Consider the following 18,816-nt stretch of genomic DNA (forward strand, 5'->3'; position numbering starts at 1 on the left):
TTTAGCATCTCGTTATTTGTTTATCTGTCTCTGAATGCTGTGTAATCTGCTTAGCATCTCGGTATTTGTTTATCTGTTTCTGAATGCTGTGTGATCTGTTTAGCATCTCGTTATTTGTTTATCTGTTTCTGAATGCTGTGTGATCTGCTTAGCATCTCGTTATTTGTTTATCTGTTTCTGAATGCTGTGTGATCAGTTTAGCATCTCGTTATTTGTTTATCTGTTTCTGAATGCTGTGTGATCTGTTTAGCATCTCGTTATTTGTTTATCTGTTTCTGAATGCTGTGTGATCTGTTTAGAATCTCGTTATTTGTTTATCTGTTTCTGAATGCTGTGTGATCTGTTTAGCATCTCGTTATTTGTTTATCTGTTTCTGAATGCTGTGTGATCTGTTTAGCATCTCGTTATTTGTTTATCTGTTTCTGAATGCTGTGTGATCTGTTTAGCATCTCGTTATTTGTTTATCTGTTTCTGAATGCTGTGTGATCTGTTTAGCATCTCGTTATTTGTTTATCTGTTTCTGAATGCTGTGTGATCTGTTTAGCATCTCGTTAATTGTTTATCTGTTTCTGAATGCTGTGTGATCTGTTTAGCATCTCGTTATTTGTTTATCTGTTTCTGAATGCTGTGTGATCTGTTTAGCATCTCGTTATTTGTTTATCTGTTTCTGAATGCTGTGTGATCTGTTTAGCATCTCGTTATTTGTTTATCTGTTTCTGAATGCTGTGTGATCTGTTTAGCGTCTCGTTATTTGTTTATCTGTTTCTGAATGCTGTGTGATCTGTTTAGCATCTCGTTATTTGTTTATCTGTTTCTGAATGCTGTGTGATCTGTTTAGCATCTCGTTATTTGTTTATCTGTTTCTGAATGCTGTGTGATCTGTTTAGCGTCTCGTTATTTGTTTATCTGTTTCTGAATGCTGTGTGATCTGTTTAGCATCTCGTTATTTGTTTATCTGTTTCTGAATGCTGTGTGATCTGTTTAGCGTCTCGTTATTTGTTTATCTGTTTCTGAATGCTGTATGATCTGTTTAGCATCTCGTTATTTGTTTATCTGTTTCTGAATGCTGTGGGATCTGTTTAGCATCTCGTTATTTGTTTATCTGTTTCTGAATGCTGTGGGATCTGTTTAGCATCTCGTTATTTGTTTATCTGTTTCTGAATGCCCTGGGATCTGTTTAGCATCTCGTTATTTGTTTGTCTGTTTCTGAATGCTGTGTGATCTGTTTAGCATCTCGTTATTTGTTTATCTGTTTCTGAATGCTGTGTGATCTGCTTAGCATCTCGTTATTTGTTTATCTGCTTCTGAATGCTGTGTGATCTGTTTAGCATCTCGGTATTTGTTTATCTGTTTCTGAATGTTGTGTGATCTGTTTAGCATCTCGTTATTTGTTTATCTGTTTCTGAATGCTGTGTGATCTGTTTAGCATCTCGTTATTTGTTTATCTGTTTCTGATTGCTGTGTGATCTGTTTAGCATCTCGTTATTTGTTTATCTGTTTCTGAATGCTGTGTGATCTGCTTAGCATCTCGTTATTTGTTTATCTGTTTCTGATTGCTGTGTGATCCGTTTAGCATCTCGTTATTTTGAGTTCATAAATCAGGGGTGCCCAAATGATAGATCTCCAGATGCTGTGCATGGCTTTTGAAATTACAAAGCATCATGGAAGCTGTTTTAAATATCTTGGGATTGACCTTTTTTGGACCCCCTGTCATAAACAATCCATACATATAATAATAATAAGGAGCAACTTTTATTGCACCTTCTACAAGACAATGTCACCGACATACTTCCTGATCGCTCTGCGAAAACGCCAAAAGAGTTAAAGTCAGTACGGCGTGCATCCGTCCACTTCTGATCTGTGTGTATCTCATCAAATATAATCTCAAAATGGGGGCATAGGCTTAAACAGATTGAATAAAACCCCTAACTCACATTGTAACAGGGCATTCTCCTAATAGAGTGAGGGGTAACTCACTGATTTCAGTAAGCAGATATATTAAATACGTCTTGTCATGTAGTAATAAAAGCATGACATCATATAATTAATGTATCATGTCATATAATATCAATTCGATCATGTCTATTAAATGTATCATGTGATGTTAGAATTGTATCATTTCATATATATTCAATCATGTCATATAATATTAAATGTATCAGGTCATATAATAATAGATGTTGTCATATAACATTAATTTAGATCTTGCTATATAATAATTCAATGTAGTCCTATAATACAGGCCTGCAGGCACTATAACAACATCAATAAGATGGTAATATTAAAGGGCCTACATTGTTCCTTTAATGATATCACGTAAAATAATGTTTAATATATTTCATATTATCAGTTGTGTCATGTCAGAATAACATTAAATATATATTTTCATGTAATATTTGATGTCATGATATTAATTGTATCATCATCTCAAATGATATTAAAGTTTAAATGTAATTTCTTAGGAATCTTAATATTATAATTATGTATCTCTATGTTTAAAGTGACACTATAGTCACCTGAACAACTTTAGCTTAATGAAGCAGTTTTGGTGTATAGATCATGCCTCTGCAGTCTCACTGCTCAATTCTCTACCATTTAGGAGTTAAATCACTTTGTTTCTGTTTATACAACCCTAGCCACACCTCCCCTTGCTGTGACTGACACAGCCTGCATGAAAACAAAATGATTTTAGTTTCAGATATAACTCACTTTAAAAGTTTTTATCTCCTGCTCATAAATTAAACTTTAATTACCTACAGGAGACTCCTGCAGGGTCTAGCAAGCTATTAACAAAGCAGGAGATTCTAAGAAGACATTCTAAATTAAACAGACTGTGCAATAAAGGGTGTGTACACATTAGAGGACTCTTTACAGGAAGTGTTTAGGAAGGCTGTGCAAGCCACATGCAGGGAGGTGTGACTAGGGTTCATAAACAAAGTGATTTAACTCCTAAATGGTAGATCTGTACACCAAAACTACTTCATTAAGCTAGAGTTGTTTTGGTGACTATAGTGCCACTTTAAATTAAAATATAGAATCTCATGATCAATGGCTATCACAAGTTCTAGGTGATTTTCGTGACTGTTTCCCTTTAAATTTCACTCTATTTAGTGGCCTTTACTGTAAGATTATCGATCGTGTTCTTGTTTACCTTGATTTTCACAATGTGTATATTTTTATTGTACTGCACTGTTACTATTTTATTATTGATTATAATGTTCATTCAATACAGTGATCTTTCCCTGTGATTCTCCTATTCACATCCTGCATTAAGATAAACGTTTTATTGCCATTATTGGGAAGTTGATTTGGATCGCAATTACTGCTCTTTGCTCCCTCGAGTCTCTCATCAGCTTAACATAATGAGCTGGCCTGGCCTTGTGATCCTGGACGGCTGGCAGTAATGAGTAGCGATGGGCAGCCCAGGCTCCCAGCTCGCCACAAGTCCAATTACTGAGTAATTGTTCCGTTCCTTCCTCTCCTCCAGCGGGCCGGAGGGGCCGTTTCACAGGTCCTGGTGTTTTGCAAACACATTGGCGATTAATCCCACTGGGCAATCCCCGCGGCCCTCACAGACAGCAAACTTTCAGCTGCCAGAAAACCTTGTACGGTTAACTCTTCCCAATTAGGATTGAATGCCAGAATCCATTGTTTGTATCACACTGTACTGTAACCGGGCTGTTTACCTAAACTCTGCCGTTCGGTTACGTTATAATTCACAGTTTAGTAAATGACTCTGTAAGAAAGTAAATACAGGAGGAGATAAGTTACACTAACAGAGGGAAATGGGATAACGGTGACACTATTACAGGGACGGTGCTAGTAACAAAATAAATACTGCGTTCCCCCTGCCAGCGCAAACTAGGGGGTCTCTTTACACTGTCACCTCTTTACACTAATAGCTGTCACGGCAGAGCACCACAATCAGCTCCATACACACACGCGCACACACACCCCCCACTTAAATCTCATGGAGGGGCAATAATCTATTTTCAGTTCTATCCTTGCCCATAACAGGAAATACAGCGGGTTTTTAAAGCTGTTTAAAGATTCTGTCACTCTTACTAAATGCCCTGACTGCACAGGACAGACAGACAGACACAGGTTTCATGCTGATTAGTAAATCCTGTAATAACGGTATTTATTGCAACTCTCTGACCCCTGTATATTCTCGGTACAGGCTGTGGGTTCTGGCTGCTATAATACAAAAGGATGTTTAATTAGAGTTGGATCCTTCACACAGAAAAACAACAAAAAAAACGTTTTCTTTATAATAAACGGCATTAGTGAGCACGGCACCTTAACAACTTCACAGAACGGACACATTTCGCTATACCAAATAGTAAATGCTCTTTGTAAACAGTAGGATGAATAATCAGCTGTCAGATCCAGGTTTATTGAATATGACTATGTGGTAGAAATAATACAGAGATTATTGGATTATTTTCGTAAGGATGCTGCAGCCTTATGATATTATCAGACAGGTGACTTGGGTGTCAGAGTAACTGCCAGTTAATATGGTTTGTGAAAAATATAGAAATATGCAACTCGAATTTTCATATTTCTGAAGCAAAGTGACGTTCAACACATTCAAAACCTGATACAAGATAATCCTAGGACAAAAATTAGGTTTTATCGGAGGAAGATGAAGTCAAAGAATCGGTGCAAAGGATTTGTTCCTCTCATTGCACATTTATTCCATAAGCTTTGCGCATTGTTTGTCTATTCCATACGCTCTGCGCATCGTTTGTCTATGCCATACGCTCTGCGCATTGTTTGTCTATGCCATACGCTCTGCGCATTGTTTGTCTATGCCATACGCTCTGCGCATTGTTTGTCTACGCCGTACGCTCTGCGCATTGTTTGTCTATGCCATACGCTCTGCGCATTGTTTGTCTATGCCGTACATTCTGCGCATTGTTTGTCTATTCCATCCGCTTTGCGCATTGTTTGTCTATTCCGTACGCTTTGCACATTGTTTGTCTATGCCATACGCTTTGCGCATTCTTTGTCTATTCCGTACGCTTTGCGCATTGTTTGTCTATGCCATACGCTTTGCGCATTGTTTGTCTATTCCGTACGCTCTGCGCATTGTTTGTCTATTCCGGTCGCTCTGCGCATTGTTTGTCTATGCCGTACATTCTGCGCATTGTTTGTCTATGCCGTACATTCTGCCCATTGTTTGTCTATGCCGTACATTCTGCGCATTGTTTGTCTATGCCGTACGCTTTGCGCATTGTTTGTCTATTCCGTACGCTCTGCGCATTGTTTGTCTATGCCGTACATTCTGCGCATTATTTGTCTATTCCGTACGCTCTGCGCATTGTTTGTCTATTCCATCCGCGTTGCGCATTGTTTGTCTATGCCGTACATTCTGCGCATTGTTTGTCTATGCCGTACGCTTTGCGCATTGTTTGTCTATTCCATCCGCTCTGCGTATTGTTATTATAGGAAGGCAGTGGTCTGTCGAAACCTTAAAGGAACACTATAGTCACCTACATTACTTTAGCTAAATAAAGCAGTTTTAGTGTATAGATCATTCCCCTGCATTTCACTGCTCAATTCACTGTCATTTAGGAGTTAAATCACTTTGTTTCTGTTTATTCAGCCCTAGCCACACCTCCCCTGGCTATGATTGACAGAGCCTGCAGGAAAAAAAAAACTGGTTTCACTTTCAAACAGATGTAATTTACCTTAAATAATTGTATCTCAATCTCTAAATTGAACTTTAATCACATACAGGAGGCTCTTGCAGGGTCTAGCAAGCTATTAACAGAGCAGGGGATAAGAAAATCTTAATTAAACAGAACTTGCAATAAAGAAAGCCTAAATAGGGCTCTCTTTACAGGAAGTGTTTATGGAAGCTGTGCAAGTCACATGCAGGGAGGTGTGACTAGGGTTCATAAACAAAGGGATTTAACTCCTAAATGGCAGAGGATTGAGCAGTGAGGCTGCAGGGGCATGTTCTATGCACCAAAACTGATTCATTAAGCTAAAGTTGTTCAGGTGACTATAGTGTCCCTTTAAGTTCGTTCGGGACCACTCAGAGATGGAAGACAAGCTTAACAAAGAGCAGTCATTGGGGCGTATGGCGGCCCCGTTCTTGGCTCTGCCGATTCCTAACCTTCAGTGCCCATGAAAGAGCCAGGCAAGTTCCGGCTGATTCATTATTTATCGTACCCATTTGGGGGATCGGTTAATGATATTGATGCTGAGCTGTGCAGGATATCGTACGTGTCTTTTGGTTCGGATGGTCCGTGCTGAGGGTTTGGTGGCTCTTATGGCTAAGGCAGATGTTGAAGCGGCCTTTCAGCTGCTTTCGGTGCACCCAGACTGCCACCATCTGTGAGACTGTTTTATCTGGGACGGTTATTATGTGGACTTGTGCCTGCCCACGTAGTTGCTTGATCTCCGATTTCTATTTCGAGTGTTTCAGCACATTCCTGGAGTGGGTGGTACAGGAGGAAGTGGCTTGTGATTCTCTTTTACATTACTGGGATGATTTCCTCTGTATAGGTCCTGCAGGTTCGCCCGTGTGTGCACACTTTCTTCGTACTCTGGAGTCGGTCTCGCTATTTTTCGGGGTTCCTCTGGCCCCTGATAAGACATGGGTCCTTCTACTTGTTTAGGTTTCTGGTGGATTGAGTCACTAGGGATTGTCGCCTGCCTGAGGATAAGGTTTCGGATTTGCGCTGCCTAGTTTTGGCCGCTGGGTTGCTCAAGAAGATTCAATTGCGGCAGCTGCTGTCGCTCTTGGGCAAGCTTCAATTCGCATGCTGGATTATTCCCATGCGTAGGGTGGCAGCAGTGGAGCACTCTCATCATTATGTGTGGATTATGCGCCCCCCTCAACTCCCCCGCAAGAGGACTTGGCGGTTTGGTGTGTCTTCTTAGAAGGTTTTAATGGACTTTCCTATTGGCAAGTTCCTGAGGTGTCCAATGTTGAGCTCCATCTTTTTACTGATGCAGCCGGGGCGGTGGGTTTTGGGGCCATCTTTGGGGCCCACTGGTGCGCAGACTCCTGGCCAGAGTCTTGGCATGCCGCAGGTTTAACAAGAAATTTAGCCTTCTTGGAACTTTTCCCTATAGTGGTTGTGGTGGAGCTCTGGGGGGATCTTCTACTGGATCGGAGGGTGGAGACCACTGTGATAATATGGGGCTGGTGCTGGCCATTTTGTCAGCATATTTACCTCTTGTGGTTCAGCTGCTGCAGGGAGCTTGTTAGTCCATCCAAGGCTGTCCTTGGGGGATTGAGGTTTGGCAATATTTTTTGTGAGGTTGGGACGGTGCATTTTCCTCTGCGCAAGTCCAAGATGGATTTTCTTGGCCGGGGTATGTGGGTCATGTTATGGCAGATCCAGGGTTCGGTGGTTTGTCCGGTGGCCTGTTTTCATGCATTCTGCAAAGTTCGCTCCGCGTTGGTGCACGGAAATGCCAGTTTTTTATCTTGATTCCAATTTATCAGGGTTTTCCGCATGGCGTTGGAGGCCGTGGGGTTACCAAGTGCTGAGTTTGGGGGGCACTCCTTTCAGATAGGGGCTGCCACTGAGGCATCACGCCTGGGGTTTTCTGAGGAGGTCATCCAGCGGATCGGGAGGTGGGAATCTACGAGGTTCCGTTCTTCTGTTTGTCGGGCTGAAGTGATTCCATTTCCCCCTTTGTCTCTGTTAGGCACAACAGCAGGCTGAAGTTTGTCCTGGGGGCTGCGGCTTGGTCTGTCACCAGTGGGGGCGGATGTTCGCTGCTTCGGTTCCCAGGGCATGCGCTGGGTTCACCTGTTGCCTGAAAGGGTCCGGTTGGCTCACTTACTCGACGTCCCTGATGTGCTCATAATTCATCTGGGGGAAAACTATCTTTGCACTATTTCGGTGTGAAGGATTTGGCCGAGTTATGGCTCAAGTTCCTGAAACTTTGTATTGTTTGGTCCAAGGTGCTGTCCTGGAATTATTGAAGGGGTGCGAGGGACCCAAGCTAAACAAACGGGTGTCTAAATTTGTTAAGGGAATGGGGGCTCACAGTGTGTCACCGCATCTTTAAGCAAAATGCAGCTATGTATTTTAGGGGTGATGGGGTCCACCTTACAGAGGTGGGACTGGATTTGTTAAATTTAGTGTTACAGGATGCGTTGGAGGAGGCCATTGCTTTGGTGTTGGGACGGCCTATCTGATTCAGGGGGTAAACCAGCAGGGCTTGTGGTGGTATATGGCCCTTGTCAACCAGGGGTTGGACCAGCGGTCCGTGGAAAGTGGATGGGTAGGACTGACCCTCCTCTAACCACAGGTACAGGTATGGATAACAGACGTGCCCACTGAGCCAATAATCGGCTTGTCATTAGCATTACAAGAATGGAATGCCCAAGATGTCTTGTGCTGCCCAAGTGATTTGTTTTTTGGTTGGCAAGGTGGTACTCAGTGGCGTATATATTTAAAGAGTAAGTTATGTATATATGATGTTGAAGTTTAAAGATTTATATATATTTAATAAAGCTGTGGCCTATTTTCACCATGTAAGTCTGTGTGTTTTGATTATTTTGGGCAAGCAAAGTGGTTGGGGATCAGTGGTTGGGTTCATTGGTATATGCCATACACAATACCCTCTACCTACGCACAAGGTTTTACACTATTGCTCTTTTTTATTTTTTGCTTTAGAGGTATACACCCAACTGTAAAAGACAAACAAATATCAGTTAAGTGTTTTGATTTATGTGCCGTATTTTGTAAGAACCACAGCCAATCACCTCCTCATTCCCTTCACATGCTATCAGCTGCTGCAGTTATACTATTAACTCTCTCTGCCATCACATACAAATCCCTCTGCTACCTCTTGTCTCATCTCCCCATTTTAACCTTTAGATTGTAAGCTCACGGGCAGGGTCCTCTATCTGTTGTATCTCCACTGTCTTTTTGATATTTTATGTGTTGAGCAAATCAACACTATCCCAAAAACCTACACACATTTAAATAACTGGAGGTTTTTAGTATCACTGCCAGGACCAAGTGTTAGCTCACCTGCCACGTCAAGGCAGAAAAAGGGGAGTCCTACACTAACAATTCACCTCAATGCTTTCAGCTAAAAGGAAAATCTCTAGTGAGACTGAGAGGGGTATTTTCTAAGTGTTACTTTATAAAGGTTAATTACTAAAGCAAATAAAACATCCAGAACTAAGTCCTGCACTCAAACTCCCACTACTCCTGGTCAACAGCAGTGGTTATAGTATTATTCAGCCTCAATACTTAGAACTTTATTTTATTTGTGGTCTGTGACGGTTGGTGCATAAAAAGGGGTTTAAATATTTATTGTTATGGAAGTGCTTATAGACTCATAAATGTATAACTTGATTGCAAGCTTTGTGGGCGAGAGAATCATCTTGGTATTTAATGCAATAATAAGAATGAGTGAAGGCATGATTTAAACTTTTATTATTCTTGTCTGATGACTCCAGCTGCTGGGACTGGCCTGAGCCATTGGGGAGTTTTCCACAAACCGTCAATTAGCAGCACGGCTCATTAACTAGGTCAGTGTGTTAATAATTAGGCCGCGTGATATGACAAGTGACCAGGGACCACGGCTGCAGCTACAGTTAATAACTTGTTGACAAAGCTGCAAATCCCATCAGAGTGATGTCTAGCGGTCAGTCTCCATGGAGCAATTCTCTTAATTTCCATCAATTTCACTGCGGCTCAAATCATCCGGCTAATTAACTGGAGTGTGCCGTAGCCAAAGCAGATGTGAAATAATGAATTAATGCAAAGCAAGAATCTTAGAATTTTATTTAGATCAAATATGAAAGAATGATTATGCAGCCAGGCCAATATTGTTTATTATTAACACTACTTACACATAGTATTAGACTTCTATCACAATAGAACGCCCCGTTGGTCATTAATAAGACGGTATTTAAGGTGGAGAAAGTTTATTATTTTCACGAGATTAAACTCAGCTTCGATTGGTGTGGCTTTATGTGAATGAAATAAGATTGAATAATCTTTTTACGGAATAAAATGTAATTGTAATAAAATAGAATAAATATGAAATAAACTGGAACTATGAACATTTTAGCCAAAACAGCGAAGGGAAAACCTGGCTGGGATTTCATTCGCTTTCAGCTATCGGAGCCTACAATGGGAAACTCACTTTGATTTATTTTGAATTGTGGACAATTCACACGTTATAGAATAAACCTGTTTTATAAAAAAATCGAATTCAAGGGCAATGCTTTGATAGTTATTTTTACGTCACTTTGCTGTTATGACATTGGCCTGCTGGTGACCTCAATCCAGGCTTGGCTGCTACCATCATGACAATAAACACATTATTATTATTTTATTATTTATATAGCGCCATCAGATTCCGTAGAACTGTACAATGGGGTCAATCTATACCCTGCTGGAAGTATGTTTCTCACATGGTTCCACTTTCACTGCTCTTCAAAACAGGCATTCGGATCGGGTGGCAGCAAGCTGGGGGCAGGAGGGGGTGTAACGGTCTGCGGGTACTCCGCCTGAGTAACCCCGTTACTTCTTGGCTTCCTAGACTATTTTCAGACCATCCAATATTGCTGAGCCAAAGTATTCGTTGTTATTAGTAGCACTCAAAATGATCTGAGCAGCATTCGGAAGTGAAATGTAGCGAGTGATTACAGCAATGATTATAGCCTTTACCCAACACCATGAATCGAGAATACATGTAGGGGTGACTTTATCGCAGCTGTGCAAATGCGTCTACACCTACTGAGGGTCATTTGCATACAACAGGGTAATTAACAGAACATACAGTTCCCCATCATGACCTCTTACCATAATTCATTGTTTTTCTTGCTAAAAACTAACCTCAACCCCACCAAACCAAACAAACTCATCTCCATTTTGTCCATATAATTCTGTCGTGAAATGACAAATGCCCCTTATAACATTACCGCCCCAAGCAAGAGGAACCCCTACCCTGCAACCCTGGCTCCTTGACATGGAGGGGAGCAAACTGTGGGTGGGGGACTGGTAGTAAATCTAGTTGTTCCCAGTAAGTGAACCTAGAATCTATGGATTGTATTGTTATAGTGTAGTGGTAAAACTTGGGCTGCTGGTTATCCTACCTCCTCCCTATCGCACCTCGCCCACTCGGTACCAACATCAGCTCCGCACAGGATTCAGATGAGAACCCAGAGCTGGCTCTTGGCCTCCAGTACTCCTAGTACGATGGAAGTGAGCTGCCCTGCCAATGCTATGCCAGGACCCGCTTCCATCGGTAGAAGGACATACTTTGTGTTATTTGACAGATATTTGTTAAATTGATTTTATTCCCTTGATAGAACGTAAACGTGCTTTATTTCCACTCTGACAATTCAATCTGTCATTTCATGAAGCGGTCATTCCAGTCCATGGTGGAACCGCGTTTGTTTGTAATTACGGATAAATGTGAGTTGCAGTGGGTACAGTGTAACCCGTCATCCAGTGAATAGGAGCAATCCAAAAAGGTAATGCTCCGGATTGCCGCTTTGTGTGGAACCCCAATATAATCACCTAGAGGGGTGTAATGGACGTTACTTTGTTTGTATCAGGTTTATATGTTGGAGACAATTTCGTTTGGAGGGAATACTGAAGGAAAAAAAAAGTTTTTTATTGAACATTTTCAATACACTTTATATTGTTTATTCTTCCCAAAAATAGATTGCCTTTATTTTTTATTTTTTTTAAACTGTTTTATTTTTTTTAAAGTTAAATATTTGCTGTATGAGACTGATACTAATATTGGTGTTATACTAACCTTGTTGCTTAATAATTCTGTGATAGTTTTGGCTACATGATACAAATGTATAACCATGCCCTGCTGTCACTATCTCTACCCCACACCGTGTAGGCCCTTGTTGTTTTTTATTTTTTTATTTCTTTTCGCCTATACTACTTTTTGTATAGATTTAATTTTTTTCTAATTTGGTTTCATACGGAAGTCAGAATCCAAGTTTTTATCCCTAATTTTTGTAAATTTTCTTTTTTTCTTTTTTTGTCCCCTGGGCATCCAGAATATTCTGCTGACGATACATTATACATACCATAGACCGTTATGTTTACCATTCAACCAAATGTATACGAGTTTCTAGAAATGGATTGTAACATTTTTCTTGTAACAGCTGTGGCAGGGATTTCTAGCTAAGCCAGCTACACAATTACGAGTTAGTCCAGGTTAGTTCAGCAATCTGCCCTGATAGGACTATATATATATATATATTTCATGCTGTCTACACTACGTATATTCATACCATCAGTTCAGCTATTTGCCCTGATAGGACTATATATATATTTCTTGCTGTCTACACTACGTATATTCATACCATCAGTTCAGCTATTTGCCCTGATAGGGCTATATATATATATAAATATTTCTTGCTGTCTACACTACGTATATTTAGACCATCCTGGGCTACTATTTTATACTTATTCCGTTTCTACTACTTTTGGTCGAGGTCTGTTAACATACTATACTATACTATTCTCTAGCCAGTTCTGTCTCTGCATCTTATATTTATTACTTTGTACGGATATATTTTCTCTCCTTTCCCTTTACCTGCTTGGATACTCTGTTTAGATGACCTTTTGTTACAGACACATTGTGACTCTGTATCATCTTTCAGTTCAGTAATATAGCGCTTGGTTGCACCCCGGGAATGTGAGATTTATCAGTAAAGTAGGGACACTACCAACTGTATTTTCACTCATATCCTTTCTATTCTCCTCTCTCTCTCTGATTCCTTTTATTTGGTGTTCGTCTAGAGCAGTGGTAGTCAACCTTTTTCTAACTAACGCCCACTAATGCATCTTTTTGGTTGAAAAAATTTCCTTACCGCCCACCAGTTTTCGCGCAAGTGCAGAATATTTTTTTCGAAAGGAGGGTGTTTTAAAAAAAATAAATAAACTCTTAGAATCCCATTTTATGAATTTACATGCTACGCATCTCCCGCACATAAATTTGCCAACCAGGGCACTTTTTAACCATGTTGTCATTAATATCCATTTTTGTTGGAAGTGGCTTGGAACTAGAAGGTCACGTAGATTCCCACCACAACATGCTGTAATGTTTACATTCGGGGCAAGCACCGCTTTGAGATGTCCATCACTGATAAGTATCGACCAGAACCGCTGTAGCGACTTCTTCATCCTCTATCTGTTTCGACCAATCGCTTGGTCTTTGTCAGCCACATGGCCCAGAACAAATCTTAATTAAATGGTTAATAGTTTTTACAGGAATATCATGTACCTCCACTAGAGGTGAAAAGAAGAGCAATGGGATGGCAGGACAAGCTTTGGACAGGCTGGGACTGGTTATCTGGGACAGGTTAATTAATATCATTATTAAGATTAGACAAGAAAGGTAGAGCATTGCCTTTTAGTCTGTGAGTTGGTGGCTTCAGGTCGCATTCCACAATCGTCAGGTTCACATGTAAAGTATCACAATGGCCGTGTGAGAGATAAAAGGCAGATATATAGCTTTTACCTATAAAATGTATAAATTGGTGTAAGGGTTGACGTGATGTGAGTTTGTCTGATAGAAATTTTTTTGGCAACACATAAACAATCTGACATTGTACCAGTAGATGGCGCTCCTGCAACGCAAAACCAAGAGCAGGCATTCTTCCCATGGAATACAGTATATTGACTTATAGTGTCTTTACTGCACACACAACACTATCAATGCTTTGTTATTCCACTACAGAAACACCAAAAGGAATTGTTTTAAAACAAATGATTTTTGTTGATATATAAAGTAAAATATAAAACTCTGGCCTCGTTAACATAATAATACAATAAAGAAACCATGACGTCTCATTCTGTGTCATGGCACACAATGTAAACCCTGATCCTTATATTCCACATGTCCCAGAATACTCGGGAACTAAAATAACCGTTAGTTTGTGTGTGTGTGTGTAACGTGGGGTTTTTGTGACAGAGTGTGTGTATGTGAGATAGGCGTAAGGCTATCCTAACTATAAGATAAGGCCAGGGACTAATGAAAGTATTTAGAAAATTGGGCAGACTAGATGGTCCGAATGGTTCTTATCTGCCGTCACATTCTATGTTCTATGTTCTATGTGTGTGTGCATGGGGGTTTTGTTGCAGAGTCTGTGGATGTTTGTGTGTACGTGGGGGTTTTGTGGTGGAGTGTGTGTACGTGGGAGTGATAGGCGTGGTAATCATACCAACTGTATACTTGTAAAATACAGCACAAGCGTTTTGTGTATAATGAGAACATTTGTCTGCAAACCCCCTAACAGGATGTGATATTATTAGAGGTAAATATTATTAAAGGGACACTCTAAAACCAATTAATATTAATTAAGGTGTGTTAGTGCAGAGATCCTGTATTTTATTCTGGCAATGGTTTTGCTGGGTACCATGTTGGGCAATGGTTTTGCTGGGTACCATGTTGGGCAATTGTTTTGATGGGTCCCACCAGCATTCAGACTGATGTTCTGAATGTGTCATGTTCAGACATCCCAAGTCTCCCGGTAGGTCCGGGAGCCTCTCGTATGTGTAGTGTGTCTCCCTAACACCCTCAAGTGTCAAACAATATCCCAAAAATCACACACACAATCTGACATACTCTAAATATCATATTGTGTGTGTGTGTGATCTCTATGCTCTTATATAAGCTAAATGCCCTCAATAAATTAAAGGCATTTAGCATAGAAATACCCCCCCTACCTTGGCTCTCCCCCTTCCCACCATGAAAATTATTTCTGAGCAGGGGCCAGTAGGGTGCCGCCTCTTAAGAGCCTGACCAGCCCCTGCAGTACCTGCTGGCTGGGAGGAAGTGATGCACAGCCTGTCACTTCCTCTTAGATAGGAAGACAGCCGCGAGGGAGGAGGCTGGAGCACACAGGCAGCATAGAGGCAATGAGAGGCTCACTTGCCTCTATGCTCACTTCCATCAGCCTCAGCCAGGACACAAGGTAAGCTAAGGGTGTCTGCAGACCAAATTGTTATGTCTTGTGTGTGTGTGTATGTGCTAGTGTGTGTCAGTGTGTATGTGTATATGTGCAAGTGTGTGTATCTGTGTGTATCTGAGTGAGTGTATGTGCCAGTGTGTGTGTATGTATCTAAGTGTGTGTATGTACCAGTGAGTGTATCTGTGTGTATTTGAGTGTGTGTGTATCTGAATGAGTGTGTATGTGCCAGTGAGTTTATCTAAGTGTATATACATGTATATATCAGTCTGTGCATCTGTGTATATTTGAGTGTGTGTGTGCACCAGTGTGTGTATCTGAGTGTGTGTGCCAGTGTGTGTATATGTGTATGTATGTGACAGATAATGCCACTGACACACTGTGTGTCAAGGTGTGTGCATGGGTCTGTGTGTGTAACAGTGTGTGTAAATAATTGTAATATGTAAATAGTTGTGTTCTGTCATAATAAAACCATGTCATTGTCCATGCGTGTTTGGTGGCTTTGTGCGTTTTGGGATGCGCATGTGTGTGTGTGTGTGTGTGTGTGTACGTGTGGCAGTGAGCAAAGTCGCAAATAAGAGAAATGGGACTATAGTTGACACAAGTACTTGCCCTCTATTAAAGTTATATTGGCTGCCAAGGTCTGGGCAGGGATTGACTGGCCTTGAGTGAGAGAATTGTAAGCTAATAAAAAGTGTGAATATAGAATGTCAGCAAATTGTTTATAGTAGCGTATAGTTCATCTACTTTTATCGATTTAGCTAATTCCTCTATTGTCAGTGGGGCCTCCGAAGCTTTTATGTGGCAGTTTTGAGTGGATGTTGAGTGCCTCCAGATAATCCTGGGTGGTTGTGTTCCTCCGAGTGTTGGGTTAGGATGATGACTATAATGTTTCATAACCAAACATTTCATAAGTTATGTGTTGTGTGCGTCCACGAGGGTCACGTATATGTGCAAAGTTTTGGTTCTTTTTTTGCTGATCATGTGAGCAAGTAGTTTACCACACTTGTCACTGTTAATGTAGAAATATGCTTTGGTGTCTTGTAATGACCACTGATATTGGTTCTGAAGGAGTTTGGATCGTTTGCTTCTCAGTTCTGCAAGTTCTTGGAGGGTAGCTATATATTGAGTTTGTGTATGAGTGGTTTCTAGTGTGTGGATGACCTCTGTGAGCTTGCGTATATCTGCCTCTCCTAGTTTTTTTGAGTGCTGCTCCTTTTACTATGACATAACATGTGAGTTTTCATTTCCGTGACTAACATATGACCAGGAATGGGGATATCAGATGTTGTGCCAGCAAAGTAGTTTGTCAGGGTATAAGTTGCATCTTGTAAATAAAGTGGGTCTGTCAAGAGTGTCTTGTACAGTCACCAGTAGGTGATCCTTAGTTTGTAAAGGCGTGAAGTTAGTTTTCAGTCAATTCATTTGGGGAACATGGTCAGAGACTGTAGAGGTTACGATACCCTCTGGCAAGTCCACTCTCAGATTGAGCCATCCGTGAATGTCATTAATGTCTTGATTGGAGACTGTAAGAATTTCCCCTGCTGTGAGTTGGGGGTATAGATATTTGCCACTGTGTAAGTCTGACCCATGACAGTACCCTCGACAAACACACAGTGTCCCTCATGTCCCATCAATTTATCACTTGGTTGGAAAGGATTTGTGGATAAGGATCGCTGTCTCCTTCGATTTACTCTTATTTTATACGGTTATTGTCGTATAAGCCATGTGTGTTTTTTATTTTAGTGTCTCTTCCATTCAGTATGTCCTGGATGCTATTAATACACTGTTGGTTTCACATTATAATATATTATTTCATGCTACTTTATTAGAGAAAACAGATATTATTAGCTGACAAACAATTCACATATGCGTGCTCTTGGGTTCAATGATTTATCAGGGAGTGCAATACCTCAGTAAACTGACAATTTATGGGATCCAGGGCAGACTGACACAAACTAAGACCCTAGCACAACATTAGTTGATTTGCCTCCCATGTGCCTTTTAAAACTCTCCACCAATCACTGCTCTGAACTATTGCCATCCCAAACCTTATTGCACCCATAATACACCAGTTCACCTTGGATCTCTACTCACATAATAAACCATATACTCTTTCCAGCAGAAATGTCTGCTCCCTATTGAAATTAGATATCCAACTTTGCTATTATAGATCCTGCATCCCATTCCTCTCCTTTAAATCTAAATTTCAGAGACCCCTATTTGTTTTTCATTACAGATCCCATTCTCCTCCCTTTTCTTGTACAGTTCCACTTCTCTCTATTAAAGAACACCCCCTCTCTATTACAGCTTCCCCTTTTTGACTCCCTTATCGCTCCATTATTGACCTTGTTTCCCTCTCTTTTCCATTAAATCCTTTATCTCTCCATTACAGCTGATAATTAGATTTTAAACCCTGGAATAAAATAGCTTTCACTACTTTTTGTCGAATTTGCTTTGCTCTAATTCCATAGACCAGAGGGTTTAGCATTGGGGGAACAAGGAGGTAGGAGTTTGCTAGTAATATATGGATGGAATGAGGAACATTCTTTCCAAATCTGTGGACCAGAGAAGATGTCAGGATGGGAATGTAGAAAGCAAGAATGGCACAAACATGGGAAATACAAGTGCCAAATGATTTCCGTCGTGCTTCGATGGTCACTCTTAAAAGTGCTTGTAGAATCATCGCATACGATAATATAATCAATAAGGAATCCATTATTAGAACAAGAAAACCAATGGTTATGCCAATGAGGTCATTAGTTGTGATATCTCCACAGGCCAACCTTAAAACAGCCATGTGCTCACAGTAGGAGTGGACAATAACATTGCTCCTGTACTCAGTGAACCTCAAAGCCATGAGAGGCAAAGGCAAGATGTAGAGGATGCCTCGCAATAAAGCTAGAAACCCACATTTAATGACTACACTCAGAGATAATATAGTAGTATATCTAAGGGGATAACATATTGCAACATAGCGATCAAAAGCCATAGCTACAAACACTCCAGACTCAGTGGTAGAAAAACCATGAACAAAGAACATCTGTAGCAAGCAAGTATGAAAGTCGATGGTATTGTACTGGAACCAGAAGATGGCAATGAGCTTGGGCATGGTGGAACTGGTTAGAACCAAGTCGATGGAGGCTAAGATGGAAAGGAAGATATACATGGGTTGATGCAAGCTGCCATCTGTTATGATAATGAGTAGGACAACGTAATTCCCAAAGATTGAACTGAATAATATAAAGCAGAAAGGGATGGAGATCCAGATGTGCAAGTTCTCCAGCCCAGGGATTCCCAGCAAAATGAAAACTGATGGATGGAAGCAGGTCTCATTGAATGATTCCATGATATCCTATTAATAGACACAAATGTCATTAGCTATCATCACTCATTTCACAAACAGGTCTCGATTTTATAGGTGGCCTAAATGATTCAATACTATTAGAACATTTTCCAAATGTTATCTACAAACATTCCCATAGACTTTAATGGTGACCTTTGTTAGTAAAAAACGTGGAAACATTGCTAACAGTATTGAATCATTTACGCCGCCTAGTAAATCGAATATATTCATATTCTGTTACAGATAGGGAAACACTTTATTTAGGTGGAAAGAACATATAAAGTTACTTTGCAAGCTTCAGGTATTAGGGAAACTGATAGACAATCTATACTCAACATGCTTAACACTGTGAAGACACCTGCTGATTGAGAAGTTCGTTCCAGAACCATGGAACATTAATAAAAAGACCTCCTTCCACTGTGTTTGCTAATATTAACAGTCTTCACTATTCTTCTAAAGCTTTACAGCCAAGGCATGCCAGAACTAAAACGAACACCCACAATCCCCCTTTTCTCCCCAAACCCCAAAGAAGATA

The 18,816-nt window shown here is 40.6% G+C and overlaps 1 protein-coding gene across 1 annotated transcript; it reads right to left on the reverse strand.

Annotated features, from left to right (window-relative positions):
* Window positions 1–17,324: 17,324 nt before the first annotated feature.
* Window positions 17,325–18,284, reverse strand: LOC134586163 (olfactory receptor 52M1-like). The gene has a single exon (XM_063441668.1). It carries the CDS (start codon window positions 18,282–18,284, stop codon window positions 17,325–17,327), a length of 960 nt encoding a protein of 319 aa, XP_063297738.1.
* Window positions 18,285–18,816: the final 532 nt, after the last annotated feature.

This window comes from Pelobates fuscus, chromosome 1 (genome assembly GCF_036172605.1).
Source record: "Pelobates fuscus isolate aPelFus1 chromosome 1, aPelFus1.pri, whole genome shotgun sequence".
In the NCBI taxonomy this organism is placed as follows: domain Eukaryota; kingdom Metazoa; phylum Chordata; class Amphibia; order Anura; family Pelobatidae; genus Pelobates; species Pelobates fuscus.